The 24,819-nt window shown below is 39.0% G+C and overlaps 1 protein-coding gene across 1 annotated transcript in view; it reads left to right on the top strand.

The window, feature by feature from the left end:
• ATP8A2 (ATPase phospholipid transporting 8A2) overlaps window positions 1–24,819 on the top strand; it is a 507,110-nt gene that overhangs the window by 79,588 nt on the left and 402,703 nt on the right. Inside the window, exons 14-21 of the mRNA XM_014791223.2 lie at window positions 6,763–6,807; window positions 8,776–8,851; window positions 15,461–15,566; window positions 16,307–16,389; window positions 19,298–19,347; window positions 21,558–21,627; window positions 23,213–23,297; window positions 24,314–24,453. Coding sequence (XP_014646709.1) covers window positions 6,763–6,807; window positions 8,776–8,851; window positions 15,461–15,566; window positions 16,307–16,389; window positions 19,298–19,347; window positions 21,558–21,627; window positions 23,213–23,297; window positions 24,314–24,453 — 655 coding nt within the window. The remainder of the gene's footprint in view (window positions 1–6,762; window positions 6,808–8,775; window positions 8,852–15,460; window positions 15,567–16,306; window positions 16,390–19,297; window positions 19,348–21,557; window positions 21,628–23,212; window positions 23,298–24,313; window positions 24,454–24,819) is intronic.

Here is a 24,819-nt window from a genome sequence, read left to right as displayed (position 1 = left end):
CATTTTGCAGATATTAACCTAGTGAGAAATCCCAGGGAATCGATAAATTTATATTTCTAATCTAATAATTATAAATTTCTTACTCATGTTTTGATCGGAATGCCTGTGTTTTTTTTAATTGAGGTATAATTGACATATAACATTATATTAGTTTCAGGTGTACAGCATAATGATTTGATATTTGTATATATTGCAAAATGATCACCCCCATTAGTCTAGTTAACATCTGTCACCATACATAGTTACACAATTTATTTTTTCTTGTGATGGAAATTTTGAGATTTATTCTCTTAGCAACTTTCAAATATATAATACAGTATTATTAACTATAGTCACCATGCTATACCTTACATCCCTATGACTTATTTATTTTATAACTGAAAGTTTGTACCTTTTGACCCCTTCACTCATTTCACCCACTCCCTGCCTCTGGCAACCACCAATATGTTCTCTGTATCTATGAGGTTGGTTTTTTTTTTTTTTTTTTTTTAAGATTCCCCATATAAGTGAGATCATACAGTATTTGTTTTTCTCTGTATGACTTATTTCACTTCGTATAATATCCTTAAGATCCATCCATGTTGTCGCACATGGCAAGATTTCCTTCTATTTAATGGCTGAATAATATTCCATTGTGTATATATGTACCACATCTTCTTTATCCATTCATCCATCGGTGGACACTAAAGTTGTTTCCATGTCTTGGCTATTGTGAATAATGCTTCAGTGAACATGGGAGTGCATATATCTTTTTGAGTTAGTGTTTTTGCTTTTTGGATAAATACCCAGAAGTAGAATTGCTGGATCATATGGTAGTTTTTTGTTTTTTTATTGATGTTTTTAATAGTTTTTAACATTGTGAAATTTTGGGTTGTACATTTTTGTTTGTCCATCACCATATATATGTCTCCCTTCATCCCTTGTGCCCACCCCCAACCCCCATTGCCCCTGGTAACCACAATACAGTTTTCTCTGTCCACGTATTGATTTATATTCCACATATGAGTGAGATCATACAGTGTTTGTCTTTCTCTTTCTGGCTTACTTCACTTAACATAATACCCTCTAGGCCCATCCATTTTGTTGCAAATGGGACAGTTTTGTCTTTTTTTATGGCTGAGTAGTATTCCATTGTATATGTATACCACATCTTCTTGATCCGATCGTCAGTCGAGGGACACTTAGGTTGCTTCCACTTCTTGGCTATAGTGAATAATGCTGCAGTGAACATAGGGGTGCATAAGCCTCTTTGGATTGTTGATTTCAGGTTCATTGGATAGATTCCCAGTAGTGGGATAGCTGGATCATAGGGCATCTCTATTTTTAATTCTTTGAGGAATCTCTATACCATTTTCCATAGAGGCTGCACAAGTTTGCATTCCCACTAGCTAGCTGTGTATGAGGGTTCCTGTTTCTCCACATCCTCTCCAACATTTGTTGTTTTTTGTCTTGGTGACTATAGCCATTCTAACGGGCGTGAGGTGCTATCTTAGTGTTGTTTTGATTTGCATTTCCCTGATGATTAGTGATGTTGAACATCTTTTCATGTGCCTATTGGCCATCTGTATATCTTCTTTGGAGAAGTGTCTGTTCATTTCCTCTGCCCATTTTTTGATCGGGTTGTTTGTTTTTTTGTTGTTCAGTTGTGTGAGTTCTTTATATATTATGGAGATCAACCAAATGTCAGATATACGTTTTGCAAATATTCTCTCCCAGCTGGTGGGTTGTCTGTTCATCTTGATTCTGGTTTCGTTTGTCTTGTAGAAGCTCTTTAATCTGATAAAGTCCAACTTGTTTATTTTTTCTTTAGTTTCTCTAGTCTGGGTAGGCATGTCATCCGAAAAGATTCCTTTATGACCAATGTCAAATAGTGTGTTGCCTATATTTTCTTCTATGAGTTTTATAGTTTCAGGTCTCACCTCAGGTCTTTGATCCATTTTGAGTTAATTTTTGTGAATGGCGATAGCAGATGGTCCACTTTCATTCTTTTGCATGTGGCGGTCCAGTTTTCCCAACACCATTTATTGAAGAGACTTTCCTTTCTCCATTGTATGTTCTTAGCTCCTTTGTCTAAAATTAGCTGTCCGTATATGTGTGGTTTTATTTCTGGGCTTTCAATTCTGTTCCATTGATCTGTGTGTCTGTTTTTGTATCAGTACCATGCTGTTTTGATTACTGTTGCTTTGTAGTATGTTTGGAAGTCAGGGATTGTGATACCTACAGCTTTGTTCTTTTTTCTTAGGATTGCTTTAGCTAGTCGGGGTCTTTTGTTGCCCCATATGAATTTTAGTATTCTTTTTTCTATTTCTGTGAAGAATGTCACTGGGATTCTGATTGGGATTGCACTGAATCTGTAGATTGCTTAGGTAATATAGACATTTTAATTATGTTTATTCTTCCAATCCATGTACATGTGATGTCTTTCCATTTCTTTATGTCATCATCGATTTCTTTCAATAATGTCTTGTAGTTTTCATTGTATAGGTCTTTCACCTCCTTGGTAAGATTTATTCCTAGATATTTTATTCTTTTTGATGCAATTGTAAATGGTATTATCTTTTTGAGCTCTCTTTCTGTTAGTTCGTTATTAGCATACAGAAATGCAACTGATTTTTGTAGACTGATTTTGTACCCTGTGACTTTGCTATAGTTGTTGATTATTTCTAATAGTTTTCCAATAGATTCTTTAGGGTTTTCTATATATAAGGTCATGTCATCTGCAAATAGTGAGAGCTTCACTTCTTCGTTATCTATTTGGATTCCTTTTATTTCTTTTTCTTGCCTAATTGCTTCGGCCAAAACCTCCAGTATTATGTTGAATAGGAGTGGTGAGAGTGGGCAGTCCTGCCTCGTTCCTGTTCTCAGAGGAATGGCTTTCAGTCTTTCCCCATTGAGTATGTTGTTGGCTGTGGGTTTGTCATAAATAGCCTTTATTATGTTGAGGTACTTTCCTCCTATTCCCATTTTGTTCAGAGTTTTTATCATGAATGGATGTTGTATCTTGTCAAATGCCTTCTCTGCATCTATTGTGATGACCATGTGGTTTTTATTCTTTGTTTTGTTGATATGGTGTATCGCGTTAATTGATTTGCGGATGTTAAACCATCCCTGCATCCCTGGTATAAAGCCCTCTTGATCATGGTGTATGATCTTTTTAATATATTGCTGTATTCGGTTTGCCAATATTTTGTTGAGGATTTTTGCATCTATGTTCATCAGTGATATTGGCCTATAATTTTCCTTCTTTGTATTGTCTTTGTCTGGCTTTGGTATCAGGGTGATGTTGGCCTCATAGAATGATTTAGGAAGTGTTCCATCTTCTATTTTTTGGAATAGTTTGAGAAGGATGGGCATTAAATCTTCTTTGAATGTTTGGTAAAATTCACTGGAGAAGCCATCTGGTCCTGGACTTTTATTTTTTGGGAGGTTTTTGATTACTATTTCGATCTCTTTACTTGTGAATTATCTATTCAGATTCTCCATTTCTTCTTGATTCAGTTTTGGGAGGTTGTATGAGTCTAAGAATTTATCCATTTCTTCTAGATTGTCCAATTTGTTCACATATAATTTCTCATAGTATTCTCTTATAATCCTCTGTATTTCTGTGGTATCCATTGTAATTTCTCCTCTTTCATTTCTAATTTTATTTACTTGAGCCTTTTCTCTTTTTTTCTTAGTAAGCCTGGCTAACAGTTTGTCGATTTTGTTTATCTTCTCAAAGAACCAACTCTTTGTTTCATTAATCCTTTCTACTGTTTGTTTGGTCTCAATTTCATTTATTTCTGCTCTGATTTTTATTATTTCCCTCCTTCTGCTGACTTTGGGCTTTGTTCTTCTTTTTCTAGTTCTGTTAGGTGTAATTTGAGGTTGCTTCATATGGTAGTTTTATTTTCAAGTTTTTGAGGAACCTCCATAATGTTTTCCATAGTGGCTGCACCAATTTACATTCCCACCAACAGTGCACAAATGTTCCCTTTTCTCCACATCCTCGCCAACACTTGTTATTTCTTGTCGTTGTGGTAACAGCCATTCTAACAGGTGTGAGGTAATATCTCATTGTGGGTTTGATTTGCATTTCCCTGATGATTAGTGCTGTTGAGTACCTTTTCATCCGTATGTCTTCTTTGGAAAAAATGTCTATTCAGGGGTTCTGACCATTTTTTAATTGGATTGTTTGTATTTTTGCTATTGAATTGTATAAGTTCTTTATATATATATAAGGGATGTTAATCCCTTATCAGATATACTATTTGCAAATATTTTCTCCCATTCAATAGGTTTCCTTTTCATTTTGTTGATGGTTTCCTTTGCTGTGCAGAAGCTTTTTAGTTTGTTGAGTCCCATTTCTTTGTTTTTGCTTTTGTTGCCTTTGCTTTTGGTGTCAGATCCAAAAAATCATCACTGAGACCAATGTCAAGGAGCTTACCCCCTATGTTTTCTTCTAGGAGGTTTCAGGTCTTACATTCAAGTCTTTAATCCATTTTGAGTTAATTTTTGTGTATGGTATAAGATAGTGGTCCAGTTTTATTCTTTTGCGTGTGGCTGTCCAGTTTTCCCAACACCATTTATTGAAGAGACTGTCCTTTCCCTATTGTATATTCTTGGCTCCTTTGTCATAAATTAATTGACCATGTATGCATGGGTTTATTTCTGGGCTCTCTATTCTGTTCCACTGATCTATGTGTTTGATTTTATGCCTATACCATACTGTTTTGATTACTATATCTTTGTAATATAGTTTAAAATCAGGAATCATGATGCCTGTAGCTTTGTTCTTGTTTCTCAAGATTGCTTTGGCAGTTCAGGTCTTTCGTGGTTTCACACAAATTAGGATTGTTTGTTCTATTTTTGTGAAAAATGCCATTGGAATTTTGATGGGGATTGCACTGAATCTGTAGATTACTTTGGGTACTCTGGACATTTTAACAATGTAAATTCTTCTAATCCATGAGCATGGAATATCTTTCCATTTATTTGTGTCTTCAATCTTTTTCATTAATGTCTTATCATTTTCAGTGTACAGGTCTTTCACTTCCTTGGTTGAATTTATTCCTAGGTTATTTAATTTTTTTGATGCAATTGTAAATGGGATTGTTTTCTTAATATCTCTTTCTGATAGTTCATTATTAGTTTTTAGAAATGCAACAGATTTTTGTATATTGATTTTATATTCTTTAACTTTACTCAATTTGTTTATTAGTTCTAACAGTTTTTTGGGGAAATCTTTATGGTTTTCTATATGTAATATCATGCCATTTGCAAAGAGTGACGGTTTTACTTCTTCCTTTCTGAATTGGATGCCTTTTATTTCTTTTTCTTGCCTAATTGCTCTGGCTAGGACTTCCAATACTATATTGAATAAAAATGGCAAGAGTGGGCATACCATTGAATATGATGTTAGCTATGGGCCTGTCATCCTCTCATATATGGCCTTTGTTATGTTGCGATACGTTCCCTCTATATCCACTTTGTTGAGAGTTTTTATCATAAATGGATGTTGAATGTTGTCGTATGCTTTTTCTGTATTTATTGAGATGATTGTATGATTTTTATCCTTCATTTTGTTAATGTGGTGTATCATATTGATTGATTTGCTGATGTTGAACCATCCTTGCATCCCTGGAATAAATCTCACTTGATCATGGTGTATGATCCTTTTAATGTATTGTTAAATTTGATTTGCTAATATTTTGTTGAGGATTTTTGTGTCTATGTTCATCAGGGATATTGGCCTGTAATTTTCTTTTCTCATGTGTCCTTGTTTGGTTTTGGTATCAGGCTAATGATGGCCTCATAAAATGAGTTGGAAGTGTTCCCTCCTATTCTATTTTTTGGAAGATTTTGAGAATGATTGGTATTAATTCTTCTTTGAATATTTGGGAGAATTTACCAGTGAAGCTATCTGATCCTGGACATTTGTTTGTTAGGAGGTTTTTGATTACTGATTCAATCTTCTTACTAGTAATTGGTCTGTTCAGATTTTCTGTTTCTTCATTATTCAGTCTTGGAGGTTGTAAGTTTCTAGTTCTGTGTTTATTTCTTCTAGATTGTCCAATTTGTTGGCATATAATTGCTCATAGTAATCTCTTATGATCCTTTTATGTATGTGGTATCAGTTGTAACATCTTCTCTTTCATTTCTAATTTTATTTGAGTCCTCTCTCTTTTTTCCTTGGTGAGTTTAGCTAAAGGTTTTTCAATTTTGTTTATCTTTTCATAGAACCAGCTCTTAGTTTCATTGATCTTTTCTATTGTCTTTTTAGCCTCTATTTCATTTATTTCTGCTCTGATCTTTGTTATTTCCTTCTTTCTGCTAACTTTGGGCTTCATTTGTTCTTCTTTTTCTAGTTATTTTAGATGTAAAGTTAGGTTGTTTGAGAATTTTCTTGTTTCTTGAAGTAGGCATTTATCGCTATGAACTTTCCTCTTAGCACTGCTTTTGCTGCATCCCATAAGTTTTGGTATGTATTTCCATTTTCTGTTGTCGTAGGTATTTTTTAATTTTTTCTTTGACCTATTGGTTGTTCAGTAGCATGTTGTTTCATCTCCCCATATTTATGAATTTTCCAGTTTTCTTCTTGTAATTGATTTCAAAGTTTCATACTGTTGTGGTTGGAAAAGATACTTGGTATGATTTCAGTCTTCTTAAATTTATTAAGACTTGTTTTGTGGCCTAACATATGATCTATCCTGGAGAATGTTCCATATGTGAATGCCTGTCTTTTGATCAGTTTTATGACCACTCTCTTTCCCTCTCTGGCAGTCATTTTCCAGAATTGACAAGAGAGCCATCCTCAGATGATTTCTGGTAAGTAGATTCTAGTGCTTCTTGATGCTTTAGTGGGAAAGGTTTTGGAACAATTTTATGTTGACGTTTCTCACTTGAATATTTTGTAAATAAAATTGCATGTATGTTATTTTGACAGAGAACTAGAACAAAATTTAGACATGAATGTGGTTTTAAATGTCTAGTGTTACTACAAGGTTTTAGGAAAAAATAGCCAGCCCTTGGTCCAATACTTCCCCCTCACTTTCCACTTCTTAGCATAATGTCTTTAAGGTTGTAGCATATGTGTTGTAGCATGTATCAGAATTTTATTCCTTTTAAAGGCTGAATAATATTCCATTGAATGTATATACCACATTTTGTTTATCCATTCCTCTGTCAATGAGCATTTGGATTATTTCCACCTTTTGGCTATTGTGAATAATGTTGCTATGAACTTTGGTGTACAGGAATCTGAGTCTCTGCTCTCAGATCTTTTGGGTAAATCCCTGAAAGTGGATGGCTGGGTCATGTGGTAATTCTATGTTTAACTTTTTGAGAAACCACCAAAATTTTTTTTCATAGTAGCTCTACCATTTTACATTCCCACCAGTAATGCACAATTTTTCCACATCCTTGTAACATTTGTTAATTTCTGTTTGTTTGTTTTTAAATATAATAGCCATCCCAGTGGGTGTGAAGTGATATCTCATTATGGTTTTGATTTGCATCTCCCTTAGAACCAGTGATGTTGTCTGCTCATGTTTTAAGAATTATACACTAACAAAGCTGATTGGTAGGGCCATGTGTGTAGGGGGACAGTGTGGTTGATGACTCACTGGCTTCCCTATGGGATGGTCAGCCAGGACCTACTATTTTATTAGAGAATCCCTGGATGTCAGTGTCTGTGGGTCTTTCTTATGAGCTGATCAGTCGTCTTCTCACGAGGTGAACTCTCCAGTTTCCTGCCAGGGGCTATAAATCTGGCTGCAGCTGTTATGGTTGCTGAGTGGAGGCAGAGGGTTAGTCATCATACCTTTCATTGTATATAGGATGTCACTTAAAACTCCTGTCTTGGGAGCATGCCATCCCCTACCTGCCCGTGTGCCTGGTATCCCTGAGTCCAAGGCTACTCTGGTTTAACCTCTCTAAAAGATGAACTTCCATGTTTTTTCTGGGTGCAGAAGGTTCAGTTGCCTTGGCTGCATGTGATAAGGGAGAGTTCTTGCAGGCTGACTCTTCCTCACATGGAATTTGAACCAGTCTTATTTTCCACCTTCCCTGTATCTCACAGGTACCGTGTACTGCCATTTCCTCAGCTTTCACAAGGTATCTGCTTGGGGTATCAGCCTGCATTTTAGGTGCTTCCCCCTGCAAGCTGTTGGCTTTTGTTTTCTCTGCTGTACTAAACTCTGATATCTATTCAGTGTTCAGACTGACAGCAACTCTGCTGCCTTCCCTTCTTCCATTGTCTTTGTCCTGAAGAAAGGGTTTCAAGAAGGAGTGGAGATACATGGATATACTTAACCCTTCACATTTTCTTCAGTGTGATAGCACACAGCTATCATATCAAGTTTCCTTTCGCATAATTATTTGCCTCCTTCTCTCTCCTACATACGAGCTCTGACCGTAAGGGATTGTATAGATACAGTGCAATAATTCCTCTTATTTTATCTGCTTTGAGCGGCACTCTTGGAAGTTTTCCCTGGTGAAGTTGTGCAGAGACCAACCAAAATGACAAAGTCATGCTGTTGATCCTTGTCTCTGTTTCTTCTCTTTGTAACTGTGTCATTGTTTATAATAACTTGTAAAATATATTATTTATAGTAAGGTTAAAGATTTTCTGTCTTAAGGTTTGAAATAATATGTAGTATTCTAAATCTTTAAAAATTTAATATAAATCTATAGGCTTTTTCGGTCTGGTTCTTCTTGGAGGCAGATTCTTACAAGGTTTGAGTTATCTTAAAGGAACTTCAGTTCAGAATAAATATTTTCTGTTCTCTCTTACAGCCGGATGCCTCCTCCCCCTAGTGATTCATGTGACTTTGATGATCCCAGGCTCTTGAAGAACATTGAGGATCAGCATGTAAGGCCACCATTTTGCTTCTAGGACATTAAATAGCTTATGGTGCACTTTTATTTATGTATATGTGTAGTGTCTTGAAAGTTGCAATTTTGGGGGCTGAGGAAGAGATGCAGTCTCACTTTTATGGTGTTAGTACTTCAGAGAAGTGATCTTAAACAAATGCTTTGTGGTTAACACTTTGCATAAGTTAATGTAAAGCTGAATTAAATATGTGGTGAAGTTATAAAGTGGTATATCAAGATTAAGACATCTTACCATAGAATTCTCTAACATTTCAGATTTTTGTTGCTTTGCATGATTTCTACAGTACTATTTCTTCACAATTGTGAATCTAAAAGGTTGTATAGTTTGAAAAGAAATTGCAGTATCCTTTGACTAGGATAATTGAGGAAACAAAAGTAAGACATAATAACATGTAGCATTAGAGCATCCTACTATGTGCCAAACATTTACATGTATTTCTTTTAGCATTCGAGTCACCCAAGAGAGGTGACAGGAAGTTGAATAGAAATATTGACTTGGCCAAGAGTTACCCAGCAAACAAATGCAGAAATGAGACCCAGAACCTCAGTCTGTTCAACTCTTAACTGTGACATCACCCTATCTCAACTATTGCAACAAACCAGGATTTACTGAAGGATCATATAAATTCATGTTTATTTTAAAGGCTACTCTGAAAAATACCAACTTAGAAAAGTATTCAATGATCAAAGCATTTCACAACCAGTTTAGTCAGTATAAACTAGATCTAATACAATTAATTTTCTTCAGAAAAAATTTTAGTTTTAAAGTTAGGTAAACTTGAGCAAAATTAAAACTTTATCTTTCCAAAATTTTGTTAAGAGATGGATATATTTAAAACTTTCTCTGAATTTTCAGCAGGGAAATTTTCTTGTCTCTGTTGTAGTTAGTGCCCATTCGTTAGTACTAAAACCTTCTTAGCAGTGGTTCTCAAATGTGAGTGTGTAAGACATCCACGACCACAGGCTGGGACGCAGAGGTTCTGCCTCAGCCCCTGGGGATGCTGATGGAGTGATGCCAGTCCACGCAGAGGACGCTGCTGAAGTCTGTGCTCTGTGTCACAGTCACAGACATTGATACGGTCCTTTTTTGGATTTTGATCTTAGAGGTAGATGCAGCTACTAGGCTAGAGATTCTCCAAGCATTAGAGTGGTGTCTCAGAAGAAGCTTCTCTGGTAGCTCTAATCAAGGGTGTCAAAGAGACAAGTGCACTGTGAGGACTTGCTATCTGAAAGAGGACTCAAGTATTCTTAAATCGTGTTTAGGTCGAGGGTAGTAACGAAGGTGGTTGACTAAATGTGTCTGTTCAGGTTGGGATGGTGAGTGGAAAGGAGAAGGTGGAAGGGTGACACAAAGGCTTAGGAAACTGCTCTTAGTTTAGTTTCACCAAGTTTGTTTTCCTAGCATAGATCAATAGGTGAAAAAGCAGCAAAGGAAGTGAGATGAGCATAGGGTTCTGAGTACCATGGAATCCCAGTGTAGGCTTAGGATTAGCAGCAAATGACTGGATCCTGTTTAAATAAGAGACTCATTTATCTATTCACTCACTTAGCAGATAGTTTAAGGGCCTAGTTTATATCAAACACCTTGCTAGGTACTAGGGGAAGAGATGAATAAAAAACACTCAAGGGAAACAGACAAGTAAAATCGTTAAGAGCTGTTGTACACTTTTGCATCATAGGGATAGGTATGATGCGGCTTTCTGAGAAAGTGATTTTGTTTTGTGTAGACAGAGGAGTCCAGTGTCTTTGGTGGGTGCAGTGGCTGTAACTGTTGAAATGTGGGCAGTATGGCCACCCATGCTGAATAGTTTTTGCAGCGTCCTAAATGTGGGCTGGCATAGAAACCCAGTGGCCAGGGGGAAATCCTCATTTGGAGAAGGGATCCTTGGCAGACCCACTATGCCTGCTGCTGGGATCCCAATTTTTTGTGTGTGTGTGTGGTGAGGAAGATTGGCCCTAAGCTAATATCTGTTGCCAGTCTTCCTCTTTTTGCTTGAGGAAGAGTGGCCCTAAGCTAACATCTGTGCCAGTCCTCCTCTATTTTGTATGTGGGTTGCTGCCACAGCATGGCTTGATGCGTGGTGTAGGTCCACACCCAGGATCCAAACCTGCAAACCCGGGTCACTGAAGTGGAACACACTGAACTGAACCACTACGCCACAAGGCCTGCCCAGGATGACAATTTTTGACATCTTTAAATACTTAGCTCTGTTAATTTATATATACATGCAGGTGTTCTCTCCAAAGCTGAACCCATATTTGTGTGTGCTGGGTTTCTAAGGGGTTTTTAACCAGTGATCACATGCTCTTCTTGAACTGTCCTCTTTTGACATTTGAGTGAAGACCTGAGCATAGATAAGGATCCTCTCATGAGCATTTCCTGTCCCATGACATGCATTTTGGGAAGAAAACTCACTCTTTTGAGAAGTTAATGAACTTCTTTTTTCTTCCCTGCTTTCCTCCTCACCTTCTACACTCCTGAGCCAAGTTTCCTTTTATTCCAGAGAGAAGGCCAGTGAAGGTAGGAGCAGATGCAACCCTTGTAAAAAGGAACCCCTGAGTTAGGGAGATGATCACAAGCATCGATGAAAACATGGGGACTTTTAAGGATTTTTTGATAGTCTGGATACTCACAGTTCATTAGAAGCACAATGAGGCCACGACTGGGGAATTTATTTTCTATTTTTTAGTAAAAGCCTACTTGCCTAGTTTAACTTCTTTTTAAGCTTTCCTGGATCCTTGAAGCCTTCCGAGGTATTCATCTTGGCTGCTGCATTAATTAAGCCCTTTGACATTTAACATCTAGCTCCACTATAAATGAAGACCATAGGCTCCAGTATTTTTCTTTGGGAAGATGTAGAATTGGATTAAATGTGCCCAATGGATGTTTTTAAATATTTTAAATACAGGGCCTATTAGATCACTTGGTTATTTTACCAAAATATGTTTGAAGAGAGGGAAGAAGCATTGTAGGATTTTAGCCTATGGATGTCCCACGTTCTTATCTAAATTGTCTTGGGACCATTGACTAAAATTAAAGCATTTGAACCAAGAAAACCCTTGCTTTCCTCCCAAGGGAGTACTTCCATCTGCTACAGAATTTTTGTTTTTCTTGGGGCATCATTTCTTATTTTCTGGGTCCTTTAGGACTGTGTTTTAAGCTATATGTGGGCTGATAGCCAAGATGGAATTTGCCTTTTAGTCAAAGATTTTGAATCAACTTATGGTAAATTTCAAGGAACAATTCATGTGGTCCCTAGATTACATTGCTAACCAGTGACTTCCTGTTTGTGGGATAATTTCCCAAAGATTTGCCAAGGAAGAACACATAACTTTCTTTTGAATCATTATGTCTAGGCCTTTTGAGCTTGAGTTTTCAAGAAGAAATTATTTGTATGGATATTATTTAGATACTTTCTGGCAGCAATTTGACATGCAAGACAATTTTATTTATTTTTTTATTTTATTTATTTTTTTTTTTAAAGATTTTATTTATTTATTTTTTCCCCCCAAAGCCCCAGTAGATAGTTGTGTGTCATAGCTGCACATCCTTCTAGTTGCTGTATGTGGGACGCGGCCTCAGCATGGCCGGAGAAGCGGCGCGTCGGTGCGAGCCCGGGATCCGAACCCGGGTCGCCAGCAGTGGAGCGCGCTCACTTAACCACCAAGCCACGGGGCCGGCCCGCAAGACAATTTTAGACATGTATAGTTTTCTGCTATTTTACATTCATCAAATAAATTGAAAATACTCATTTCTAGATATATAAAGCATTTTGTGCAGATTAAAAGCTGTTAACTGAAGGATAAATACTGTATGATGACACTTATATGAGGTACCTAGAATAGCAAATTCATAGAGACAGTGCAATAGAGGTGACTAGGGGCTGTGGGGAAGGGCAAATGGGAGTTATTGTTGGATGGGTACAGAGTTTGTTGGAAAGATGAAGAAGTTTTCAGTACAGATAGCGGTGATGGGTACACAGCATTGTGAATGTATTTAATGCCACTGAATTGTACAATTACAAATAGCTAAAATGATGTATTATATGTGGATTTTTCTGCAGTAAAAACGTCTTAACTCCTAAGAAGACATGGAAGCATGCATGCATACCTTCTCCAATAGACAGTCAGTTATTTGAAGTTATAAAAAGGTTTTATTCTTGGGAGTTACAGAAAAAAGTTTATTTTCAAACATGGAGCGCTTGTCTAAAATATATTACAAACATCTTATCCATAGGCTTCAAATTAACTTTGTCCCCTTTCCCTAATTTTTTATAGAATGTCAGGTTAAGTAGAGAACCAAGGGTAAGTTAATTTGTCTTAGGAATTTTTTTTTGGATCTTTAAGAATTTTGGGACCAGCCCTGATGGCCTAGTGGTTAAAGATGAGCACTCTCTGCTTCGGTGGCCCGAGTTTGGTTCCTGGGTGTGGAACCACACCACTGTCTGTCAGTAGCCATGCTGTGGTGGCAGCTCAGGTAGAAGAACTAGAAGGACTCACAACTAGAATATACGACTATGCACTGGGGCTTTGGGGAGGGGAAAAAAAAAAGAGAGGAAGATTGGCAACAGATGTTAGCTCAGGGCAAATCTTTCCCAGCAAAAAAAGAGAGAGAGAATTTTGTCTGGCCTACCACTCAAGGTGGAAGCTTAATTTGAGTGTGTGTGCAACTCTTCTCATAAATCAGAAAATATTTCACTGTTAAGTTTACTTATTTGCTAGAAAATCAAAGACCCCCTTTCGTGTTGTTTCGTTGTAGGCCAAGTTGATGTATGGGACTTGATAGTTCTCAGATGCAGAAAGCAATCTTGAAGCTCAATTCTCAAATTAAAGTGCTTTTGGGTAAAATTTCTTACCATTTTTGCAGTATAGGCCTTTGGGAATTTGTAAATTCTCCAACTTACTTGATCTCACTGAACTATAATTTATTGTGCATTTTCTTTTTGTGAACGCTAAGAAGTAGTAGTTATGTGAACAGTTGTGATTTGCTTCCATACAATTGCTTTTAAATCACAGTAATAGGTCAGAGGAGAAACTAAAAATGTTTAAAATATTAGTCACTATCTATTTGTGACTAAACTATAAAAGAAAAAGAAAACTCCACAAAAAAATAGCAAACACAAAGTTTCTTCCTGGATGTGAAAATACAAATCTATCTCAGATTCGTAGCCAGCTGCCTATTTAAAAAGGAAACATTAAAGACATTGGAATTAACCTCAGGACAAGAAAGCCTAGTGTCACCCCGTCTTTGAGCATCATTCTTAAAGTGCTAGCCCACGCACACAGGTGAGAATGAAACAAATGTCTATATCGGAAAGGAAAAGGGAAAAGTTATCATTTGTGAATGCTACAACTGTCTGCTTTGAAAACCCAGGAGCGTCAACTGAAACTCAGAGTAGCTAGTAGTCAGCTACAATTGGATATTAAATTAATTTATAAAATTCAATGTTTTTACTTACACGTGAACAATAAACTCCTGTAAAACATAGTGGAAATAAGATTCCATTCATCATATAAAAAGTAATAGATAAAATGCCTAGTACAGTGCCTCCCATATAGTGGGCGCTCAGATATATTCTGGATGAATAAAAAAATTAATAGGAAATATGCCAGGGTCTATATTTAGAAGTATGCTAGGGCCTACATTTGTCCAGGGATATATGCCAGGGCCTTAAATAAATAGGAAGACATACTGCATTCTTACATGAGTGGAAAGTATTAAGATGTCATTTCTCCACTAATGGTAAATATAGTCTAATCTCAATAAAATTATAAAGATTTTGTGTGTGGGAAAAATGTATTAAATACGTATCCAGGACAATTCTTTTTATTTTTAAAAAAGGTAATAGGCGAGGGATGCACTGCCTTACAGGTTTTAAGAGATTATCAAGTTCAAGAACAGACATGGTGTAGAGTAAGTGCCATTACAATGGAAGAGAAAGACCAGGGACTCACATGTCTAGTGAGTCAGTGCTCGCTGCATTTATCCAGCTTAGATTTCAGTGCCTTCTATTTGCTGGGCTTGGAGATGCGTTAGTGAGGAAGGCAGACACCTGCTTGCGCTCCTGGATCTTACGGAAATGGGGAAGAAGCATGTGAGCAGCAGGAGTGTTTGAAGTGTTAGAAATGAGCGAGGCAGGTGCTGGGGAAGACATGGGACAGAGCATGTGCCTCCTCTTTGTTCTCACCTGACGACATGGGCTGGCATGTTGAGAACGATGTTCCAAGACCGGCTTCCCAGGTGAGTTGACTGTTAAACTGAAGCCCAGAGGATGAGTGATTAGAAGACCTGGCTGAAACCAGGGAGAGGGCGATGGAACAGTGGGAAAGGTCTTGCCCTGTCTGAAGAAATGCAGACCCAAGTGGCTGGTAGAGCGCACATGAGGGCAGGTGGCAGGAGATGGGGCTAGATGGTGAGCAGGTGCCGAATCGCTGGGGACCTGGAGTCCACGCTGCGTATCTGGAACTCTGTTCTAAAGGGAGCAGGAAGCCATTACAGGATTTAAGTGGGGGGTGATTTGACTCGAACTCCAGTGTATATCAGCAGTGTTGTAACAGATGGATTATCTTGGTCTCCTGTTTGTAGCCTACAGCTCCTTGCATACAGGAGTTCCTCACCCTTCTGGCCGTGTGCCACACCGTTGTTCCGGAGAAGGATGGAGATGACATCATCTACCAGGCCTCCTCCCCAGGTGAGGGCTGTGCTCTACCGTTGCCTTTTCTGGAGACTTGGGTGCAGTTACTTGTGGAAGATGCGGTGGTGCAGCCTGCCCCACAAAAACCCTGCTATTTGCCTCTGGCCTCACACAGTTTACAGGTTGTGGTTACAAGTGATAAAACCGTAGAAACCTGGTGCTGGGCCCTCCTGACTCTAGTACCACTTGGACAGCAGGAGGGGAGCCCCAGGCCATCTTGCATTTCCTGGCGGAAGTCCTTGCGCTAGATGAAGCTCAAGGGCAAGCAGGGTTGGCTTCTTTGTTCACCCCACCCCTCGTGGAGTTTCCAGCTGCTGGTGAAGCTGTGTCCTGGAGGACTAACTTTCTAGCCCCTTCCTGGTGCTCTGTGAATCCCACAGTACTGAAACTAAAGCACTGCCATGCTCAGAGAAGATGTTTAGTCAGAAAGTCGTGGGAATATTACTTAAGTGCATCAGAGAGAACTCGAGCCCACTCGAGTCTGGTAGGTAAGTAATCAGTCCTGTCCTGGTGAACTAGTTTAGGTCTGTGTCTTCCTATCGTTGGCAGCGCTCCTTTCAGGCCCTGGAGGTAGGAAGAGTGAGGAACATCTTCTGTCTCCTTAGTCTTCACACTGTGCACATGAGGCTGGGCCTCTGTAACTGGTGTGGGTTGTTAATTTGAAACATAATACTCGCTAAACAGAACTCTGTCATTACCAGCAATTAGTCAATGCTCTGTCGACTCTTTATTGACAGATGAAGCTGCTTTGGTGAAAGGAGCTAGAAAGCTGGGCTTTGTCTTCACAGCCAGGACGCCATACTCGGTCATCATAGAAGCAGTGAGTGACCTATCTGGGCACCTCTCGACATCACCTACTTTTTTGAAGATTATATATTTGAAATAGCGTGTCTATTGTAAATATGATAGCTAAATTTCAGTTTTTTTTCTGTGAGAAACTAGACCTTTTGAGGAACTGAGGATGTTATGTGATCATATTAGCGTATTCATGTTGTTTTTGCATTGCAGTAATTTTTGTCTCTTTAAGGTGCTTCCCCACAAGTCTTGCACACTAGTGTGAATTATTTGTAGTAAAGAGCTTAGCAAGCCCTGCTCTTTGTCCTGCTTGTTCATGGCGCACTTATCCTTGAGGGCAGAGTGTCTGTCTTTGGGCCTCAGCCCCTGGCAGTTCCTGCCCCGAGAGGCCCTCAGTCCCCTGGCTTCAGTCTCCTGGGCTGCGGGAGAAAGGGGTTGGCACTTAAGATCTTTTTTGTCTGTGTTAGTTTTTCTTTTCCCTAAGGTCAAAGGGTTTGTTTAGTTTATGATTTTTTTTCTGAGTTGCCCTCTCAAGGAGCCTGAGGGAGAAACTCGGTGAAAGAAAAAAATTTAAGTCAAAAATAAGATCAAATCGGGACACTTGAGATGGGCGATGGGGATGTTGATGGTTAGGACTGGCAAGGCACGGGTGTTTTCAGTGACGGCCAGGTAGAGGGGCTGCGTTTTGCTCCTGTCTGGGTTGCTGAGGGCCTGGAGGGAGTCACTGCCTGCTCTCACCTCTGCCGTTCTCCACCCCTCAGTTTGAGGAGGACTTGTGGATTGTTACAGTTTTTGGCTTTATGCATCCTTTAATCCCTAGACCTCTTTAATATATTTGAAGTTCACTTCTAACTGGTATAATAACTTGACATTGTTCCTGACTTGGCAGTAGTACGTTTTCTCTTTTATTTATATGCAAAACCTATAAAATATCATAACCTTATACAAAGTGCCCATTTCTTGGCATTTTTAGTTTCTTTTATTATGGAGTACAGAGAGCAGATAATATTTATTTTTACTTTATTTCAATCAACAGAGGGAATTTAGCTTAGGAAAGTGTACAATCATTAAAAGCTGGAACAAAGTACTGACCGAATATAGAATTTCCTTTATAGAATTTTTCATGAAGGAAGTCTTCTCCTTCAGTCTGAGGAGACTTTTAACCCTCATTGAGGGTTTTCAGTTGTGTGGTTGCTGCTGTATTTCTCTGCATGGCAGCCATGGGGATGGGAGGGGCTGTGGACCAGGGGATGCAAGGGGGAGATGAGAGGACGGCGGCTTCTGCTTTGCCTCTTGATGTTGTCGCATGGTGTTAGATGCTGGTGAAAAGTGGATTGGCCCCCCCTTCATCATTCTATTAAAGTACTAGGGCCATATTTCTGGGAGTAAAAATGACTACCTGATTAGTTAAGATTCATAAATAATAATAACTTTAAGAATCTTATTCATGTGCAACTATGACATACGACTATCTACTGGGGCTTTGGAGAGAAAAAGGGAAAAAAAGGAGGAGGATTGGCAATAGATGTTAGCTCAGGGCCGGTCTTCCTCAGCAAAAAGAGGAGGATTAGCACGGATGTTAGCTCAGGGCTGATCTTCCTCACACACACACACACAAAAGAATCTTATTCAACCATTAATACTGAAGTATCATCAAACCATGAATTCTCGAGTTGGTTACCAGCTATTGACATGAAGTGGCCTTACTGGTCCTCTTAACAGCTGAATCCATGGGCTGCAGGTAGAAGTGGTTGATATAACAGCAGTGCAAAGAGGGGTGGGGTAGCCGTGGCATGGTTCTGAACGGGGACCTGACAGAGTTGGGACAGGCTGAGGAGAAAGGGAACTGGTTGTTACAGAAAGAGGGGAATAAAGGGTGATGAAGGCTGGATTAGGTGGATTATTAGTTGTATTTTAGGATGAGAAGAGAAGGAGTGGGGAGTTGTGGATAGGACAATAATGATTATTCAGTGCTACTATGTGTCAGTCATGCAATTGGCAATTTGCATGTTACTTCATGTATTACTTCTTTCAAACCTAGGAGACAAGTGCTATTACCATTCATAAAAAAGTCACACACTTAACACAGAAACTGGATTTGAACTCATATCTGTTGAACCCCAAAGCCCACATTCTTATAATTGTGATGTATTGGGGAAATAGGGAGCAAATTAGATTTAAAATTTTGAAAATGGTCCACACATAATCTAGAATCTTCTGGAAAAAAGTTGCAAATATTGAGGTTCCAACTTTGAAGTACCTGAAAAAAAAGGACATTTGATTAATTGCTCTAAAATCTGATGCAGATTCATAATCTCTTATTTTTAAATCCCAAATCCAAAAAGCTTTGAATTCCAAACGTTTTTTTCCTGAATTTGCAGCATAGGCATTTGGCAGCAAAACTTAACCAGAACTGACTGACACGAGGCTACTTATGGTCTCTGTGACTCATTTAGTGTGAATAGTCATACATTTTGCTGCAGAAAATTGATGTGTTATATTACAGGGTGTTGCCCTGGGCCCTCCTGGGGATGTTATGGTATATGATGTATGCATGTACTTCTATAAAATTTAACACTCTGACTTCGGAAGCATAACTGCTCCCAAGGTTTCAGATGGAACTGTGTGGCTTGTGTCCTTTATCTTCATGTCTTGGAAGTGGCTATGCCAGCCAGCTATTAATGGCAGCCTTACCAACTGGAGAAAAATGAGAAGCTACTGCCAGAAGGGGGAGCTTTGACTCCACTGGACTGACCTGTGGGAAACTAGCACTCTTGAAAAGGCGTTTGCAGAAGGATAGAAGATGGAGAGAGAAGGAGAGAGAAAGAGGGAGGGAGGCAGGGAGGGAGAGAGATGTTTATGATTGGGGAGACAGTTGTTCTGAGATTTTAATACTTGGCACATCAGGTAAGACCCTGTTTTTCTTCCTTTAGATGGGACAGGAACAGACATTCGGAATCCTTAATGTCCTGGAATTTTCTAGGTATGTTTCTCTTTCCTGTACTTGAAATAATATATATATGTAACAACTTCATCAGAGTGTTTGCATGATTGTAGGGTATGATTAAATATAGTATTTAAGTATTAAATATAGTAAATATATCTCCATAAATCCTCTTCTCCCTGGAATTTGTAAGTTTCATTAAAGAAAGCAAAGTAGGTCATTTTTCTTTGTTTTTTTCAAATGAAATGTTATGCTTCCATATCCTCCTTTTTCTTTAGATTTCCAGAACCTGGTGTTCTTGCATCAACAGCTGCAGACACGTCTGCCTAGTTTGGAGTACGTGATAAGGGCATTATTTCTATCGGTTTTTCCCAGGGCCCCCAAGGTCGTGCCTCATGCTCCCTCTGAGCATTCCCACACAAGATCTGGGAAACTGACAAATGAAGACAGATAAGATTGATTTATCCCATTGGAGGCTTGGTCCGAGAAGGGCAGTTCTCCTATATGTATCCAGACTCATTCTTCCTCAGTGGGGTTTATTTAATATAAGGCTTGAGAATATTTGTTGGATTATCTGTTTCCCTAGATCATTCATAGTTTGTCATAAAAAAAACCAACCAATCTTAATATTTTGTTTCTTTCCTTCTTATCATTAAACTGTCAATACTAGAGCAAGGTTCTGTTGCTGTCTCGAAAGCATTTTTTCCTGTTATTAGAATTAGATGAGTTTTTTAATATTAGTGGAGTGATTCACGAATTATTTGCTCTGTCTGAGCAAGCTATAAGCTCTTTGAAAAAGATCACTTTTTCACCCTCTTGTAGGAAATGCTTTCCAGCCCTAGTCTTTGGTTTTAGGACTGCAAACTTGACCTTTGGTGGGTCAGGAGCCCCTGGGGTTAGGTACTTAGTGGCAGAGAGAGGGGCTTGATAACAGTAGCAGTTCATGTGGGGAGTAGGGGACAGTGTCCTGTCCCTGTGTGTGCAGGGGAGGGATATCCTAGACATCTCTCCAGACCTTTTGTGCCCCATCTCTTGTTGATGTCCTGGAAACTATGTGCTGTTGTGTGGCTGCAATAACTGGGACCAGCAGTTATTGGAGGGGCGAGGAGGAGAAAAGGGACTTAGATAAATAGGTGACTATGGATGAAGACATGAAGACATATTAAAAAAACTTATCGGAGAATAAGAGGGAACAAAAAGATCATTTGTGGTTATGGTTGTGGTGCTATTTCTTTTTAGTTGACTCATCTTTTTTCCAGATGCCATTTAATCCTGATAATACTTCTTTGAAGTAGTTAGTGGTACCCCAGTTTACACATTCAGAAACTGAAACGCTGGGTAAATAGCTTTGCTGAGAGCACCTGGCTATAGGTAGCTGAGAGAGAATTCAAATCCAGGTCAGATAGAGTGCCGTGGATTAGGATGCGGGTATTTATGCAAAGCTGGAGAGATAGTGTCCCCTACTTTTAGGAGCTTTATAGTCCATTGGAAATTACCTCACTGAACAGCCAAAGAGGTGGGCGGTCTGGGGCCCATATAGTTGGGATGTGTTTCAGGCGGATGAAATGTTGTCTGCAAAGGATTGGAACGGAAGGTGTAGAGAAGGAGAATGGTGAGTCTTCTGGTGTGCTTGAAGTCTGGTGATGCCTGAGAAGGTTAATGGGAGATGAGGCGAGGCTGCAGAGGTGGGTGAAGGTCAGTAAGAAGAGGAATCTGTAGATGGTGGGAGCCGTTGAAGGCTCAGTGAGTGAGCATGGGTCATGATGAGAGGTGATTAAGGAAGCATACATGTTGGAGTAGGGAGAGGAGAGATAAAGTGGAACCTTTGCAATAAGGAACCTTCAACTTAATTGGATTTATATTGAATCTCCCACTTTGCTACTTACCGGGCAGGTTACTAATATTTTTGAGCTGTAAAATAAAGAAAAATGCTCTTACAGAGTGTTGTCAGAAGTAAGTTAGATACACATAGTAGATGCTTAAATCCTCTGTTTCTGTCTCTCCTACCATAAATAGCTATACTAGTGAGTTTCCACGGCAGGGAAAGGAATAGGTTTATGTTCGTTATATATAAATAAAAAGAGTGGGAGATATGCAATTAAAGTCAGACTTTGAGGAAGAAGTTCTGGAAAAATGGAGCTTGGTCATTTTTGGGACTGCCAGACCACCTTTTGATTTGTTTGCTGTTTAATTATAGGACATGGGTCTTATAAAGCAGACCAGTGACAACTTTTTTTTTATTCTTACAGTGATAGAAAAAGAATGTCTGTGATTGTTCGAACTCCTTCTGGACAACTTCGACTCTACTGTAAAGGGGCCGTAAGTGCTGGCTAAGTGTCTCGCGTAGCGGGAGTTCTGGGCGGCTGCTTGGTTTATCTGGTGCTTGTCCTCACTGCTGTCCTCATCGTTCCCTGAGGGGCTGCCCCAGGTTAAAGGCTCTTGCAGGTCAGCCATAAAGTTGACTTGGTAGTAAAAGCCCGTTGAAGATAATGGCGGTTCAAGCCAGCGTGGCAAAGATGCTCAGTGAAAAGCTTGGTTTTAGTCAGTCCTTGGTTTCAGAAACAGCTACTTGATGTGTCGTGCAAAATCCTGAGTGTGAATTCTGATTCCAGTTTTACCACCATTGTGTTGTGACTTTGGGGAGATAAAGTAATTTGTATTGACCTGGGATAATCTTCTTTTAAAGACTCTGATATATGTAGGTTCTCTAGCAGCTATTCTTCTCAATTTTGGGGGTTTATCTTTTTATTCATCACAGAGGGCTATGTGGTAGGTATGAGGGTCATGTCCACATTATTACTGCCCCGTTTCGTCAGTTTCCTAGGTCAGGCTTTTGTCCTTCTGCCTCCTAGTAATCGAATCTAAATGTATTATCTCTAAAGAAAGATGTTATTGCTTATGATCCTTACTTGCAAAACTATATCCTGTTAAATTGTGGTCTTATGTGTTGAAGGAAAGAGTTAGTAAGCTCGTTTTATGAGACTATATCAAGACTATGATGCTACACTAGGATCAAAGATTTGTTGAAAATCTTTCTATAATCTTTACCAATTGTGGGAAGAAGCATGGTCTTATTTGAGTATACTGTGACTAGAGCTTTTAAAAAATGAGTAATACACGTGAATTCTAAAGGCATTATACTTGGATCCATTAAAGAATTACGTGTTTATAATAACTTAAATCAAGGTCACCTAGATTTTGTTCTCACGTGATATTTTTAACTTTTTATTTGTTTATTTGCCAATATGTAGCTATAGAACAGTGTAAATATGAAAATGCTGCAATAGTGCATTTTATTTTTATAGGATAAATTCTATTCAAACCTGCCACCCCCAAACCAAACTAGATTTCTTTAAAAAAATTTTAGTGTCCTTAAAACTGTGCAGTTTATAACATATTTGGATGATCTGTGGCTTCTAGTCCCCCAGCCCTGCTTATCAGTCGTAGAAATAGTCACAGGGTGATGACCCGTGTGTTTCTTAGCCCAGCTGGGTTCAATGCCAAGTGGGTTGTGGCCCCTGGCTCGGAGCTCCTGCATCATCAGGAAGCAGGAGTGTAGTGGAGCAATTTAGGATGTGCGTTTTACTCTTTCTACTTCTGCAGAAAGGTATTATAAACTTCGGCATGAATTTTGCAAATTTGGGTAAATGTAGGCACAGTTGTGTCCCTGGTTGTTCTCCTGACACCTGTGGTCCTCCCCAACATGTTTTTGTTTGGGCACATCCATATCCAATTTGTCTTTCAAAGCTCATGACTGAATCAGCCAAGGGTTATATTTCTACTTGCCCACTCAAGTGTTCTCATGTACATTGGATCAACACCATTAGAACAAAGCTGTGTTTACAATGCTGACTGGTAGGTTTACTTAAGGGTTTGCCAGTCACAATGTTTCCCTATTTTATAGGATAATGTAATTTTTGAGAGACTTTCAAAAGATTCAAAATACATGGAGGAAACATTATGCCATCTGGAATATTTTGCTACGGAAGGTAAGTGAAATTTGGAAATGTTATTATTAGCCTTTGAAGTTGTACTTTCATGTGTTTATGGCTGATGCCTGGGGTAAGCAGCCGTGTTCTGAAAAGACATGTCATTTTGTACAGTGCTTGGCTTGCTTCATAGGAGTATATTTTTCCCGTGCCAACCGCTGCCCCTACCCTCCACATTCTGTGCCTATGGCAGTAACAACATGTGTGGGAAAGTGCATACTCAGCTACCTATATATGACTCTATGAACTCTTAACCAGAAGTCCAGAGGGAAAAGGCAGGCCAGCTGACAATATGTGCAATCATCTTGTAGTTATCATTTTGTTTCTCAGAAAACTCCTGTTGTTATTTCCCTGTTCCTCTCTTGTTATCCTTATGACAATGGCTTATCTGTGACTGAAGGAAATAATAATTTGTTGAACCCATAAAGAACAGGAAAGGAATTCTCTGAAAGGCTTTAAACAACACTGTTTAAAGCCTTTGTCAGGTTTTCCTGCAAGTGAATGTGATGGACGCTGGACCCTTGCTTAAGTGGTGACTGCTGCTTTCTTGCCTTCGTGCGTTCCTATGGCTGCATGGTAGCACACACACACACAGAGTTGTGACTCCTTGAAGGCCTGGATAGTTCACATGATAACACATTGGGCTTTTATTGCTGTGTTGAAACGTACTTCCTGCCTCCTCTACTTGCTGATACCTGGCTCCGGCACACGTGCATGTGGATCGTGCACAGCTCCTATGCTTCCCAACTGCGGGGAATTCACTCCCACGGCCTCTCATGTACTCTCAGATTTATAGAAGAGGTAGTTTATATTAAAATACTGTAGAGTTGTTTTTAAATTCCCTTTTTAGGTGTGTGGAGGTTGAATTAGAGTGACCTAAAATGTGGATGGTTTCTTTAATTTTTTTTTGCATGCTGGTGTAAAATGGAGCCACATGATGTCACCTAGGAGGTAGGATATCCTGCTTGCCCCCATCACTAGTGGCATCACTGGGATACACTGTGGCTGTTTTGCAGGCTTGCGGACTCTCTGTGTGGCTTACGCTGACCTCTCTGAGAGTGAGTATGAGGAGTGGCTGAAAGTCTATAAAGAAGCCAGTACCATATTGAAAGACAGAGCTCAACGGTTGGAAGAGTGTTATGAGATCATTGAGAAGGTAATTGCACATGGTGTAGTCATTACGTGCTCTTTTCTTGTATCTTAATTAACCGTTAGCTTTTAATTGTTTCTTACTTTGCTTTGGGAAACACTTAGTTTTTATGGGCTATTGAAAGGTCTAGCCATTCTCAGCTAAGCATTAATGATATCTTAGGAAGTATCAGGTCAAAAACAGTATCAATGACTTTCTGGGTTTGCCTAAGATTAGGTTTAATGAGATTGGTTTACCCTATTGAGTTCCATGTGTAATCGAGTACATGGGCTAGTTGGACATTGTATATTCTAAGAATTTTCACACTTACTTATTCTGATAATATTTAAGCTTTGCCATTGCTGCTCCATATTGCCTACTTTGATTTTTGTT

This window comes from Ceratotherium simum, chromosome 10 (assembly GCF_057802395.1).
Source record: "Ceratotherium simum simum isolate JZ-2026a chromosome 10, ASM5780239v1, whole genome shotgun sequence".
Lineage (NCBI taxonomy): Eukaryota > Metazoa > Chordata > Mammalia > Perissodactyla > Rhinocerotidae > Ceratotherium > Ceratotherium simum.
Note: the sequence above shows the minus strand (reverse complement) of the source record. Positions and strands in the feature narration are given on the sequence as shown.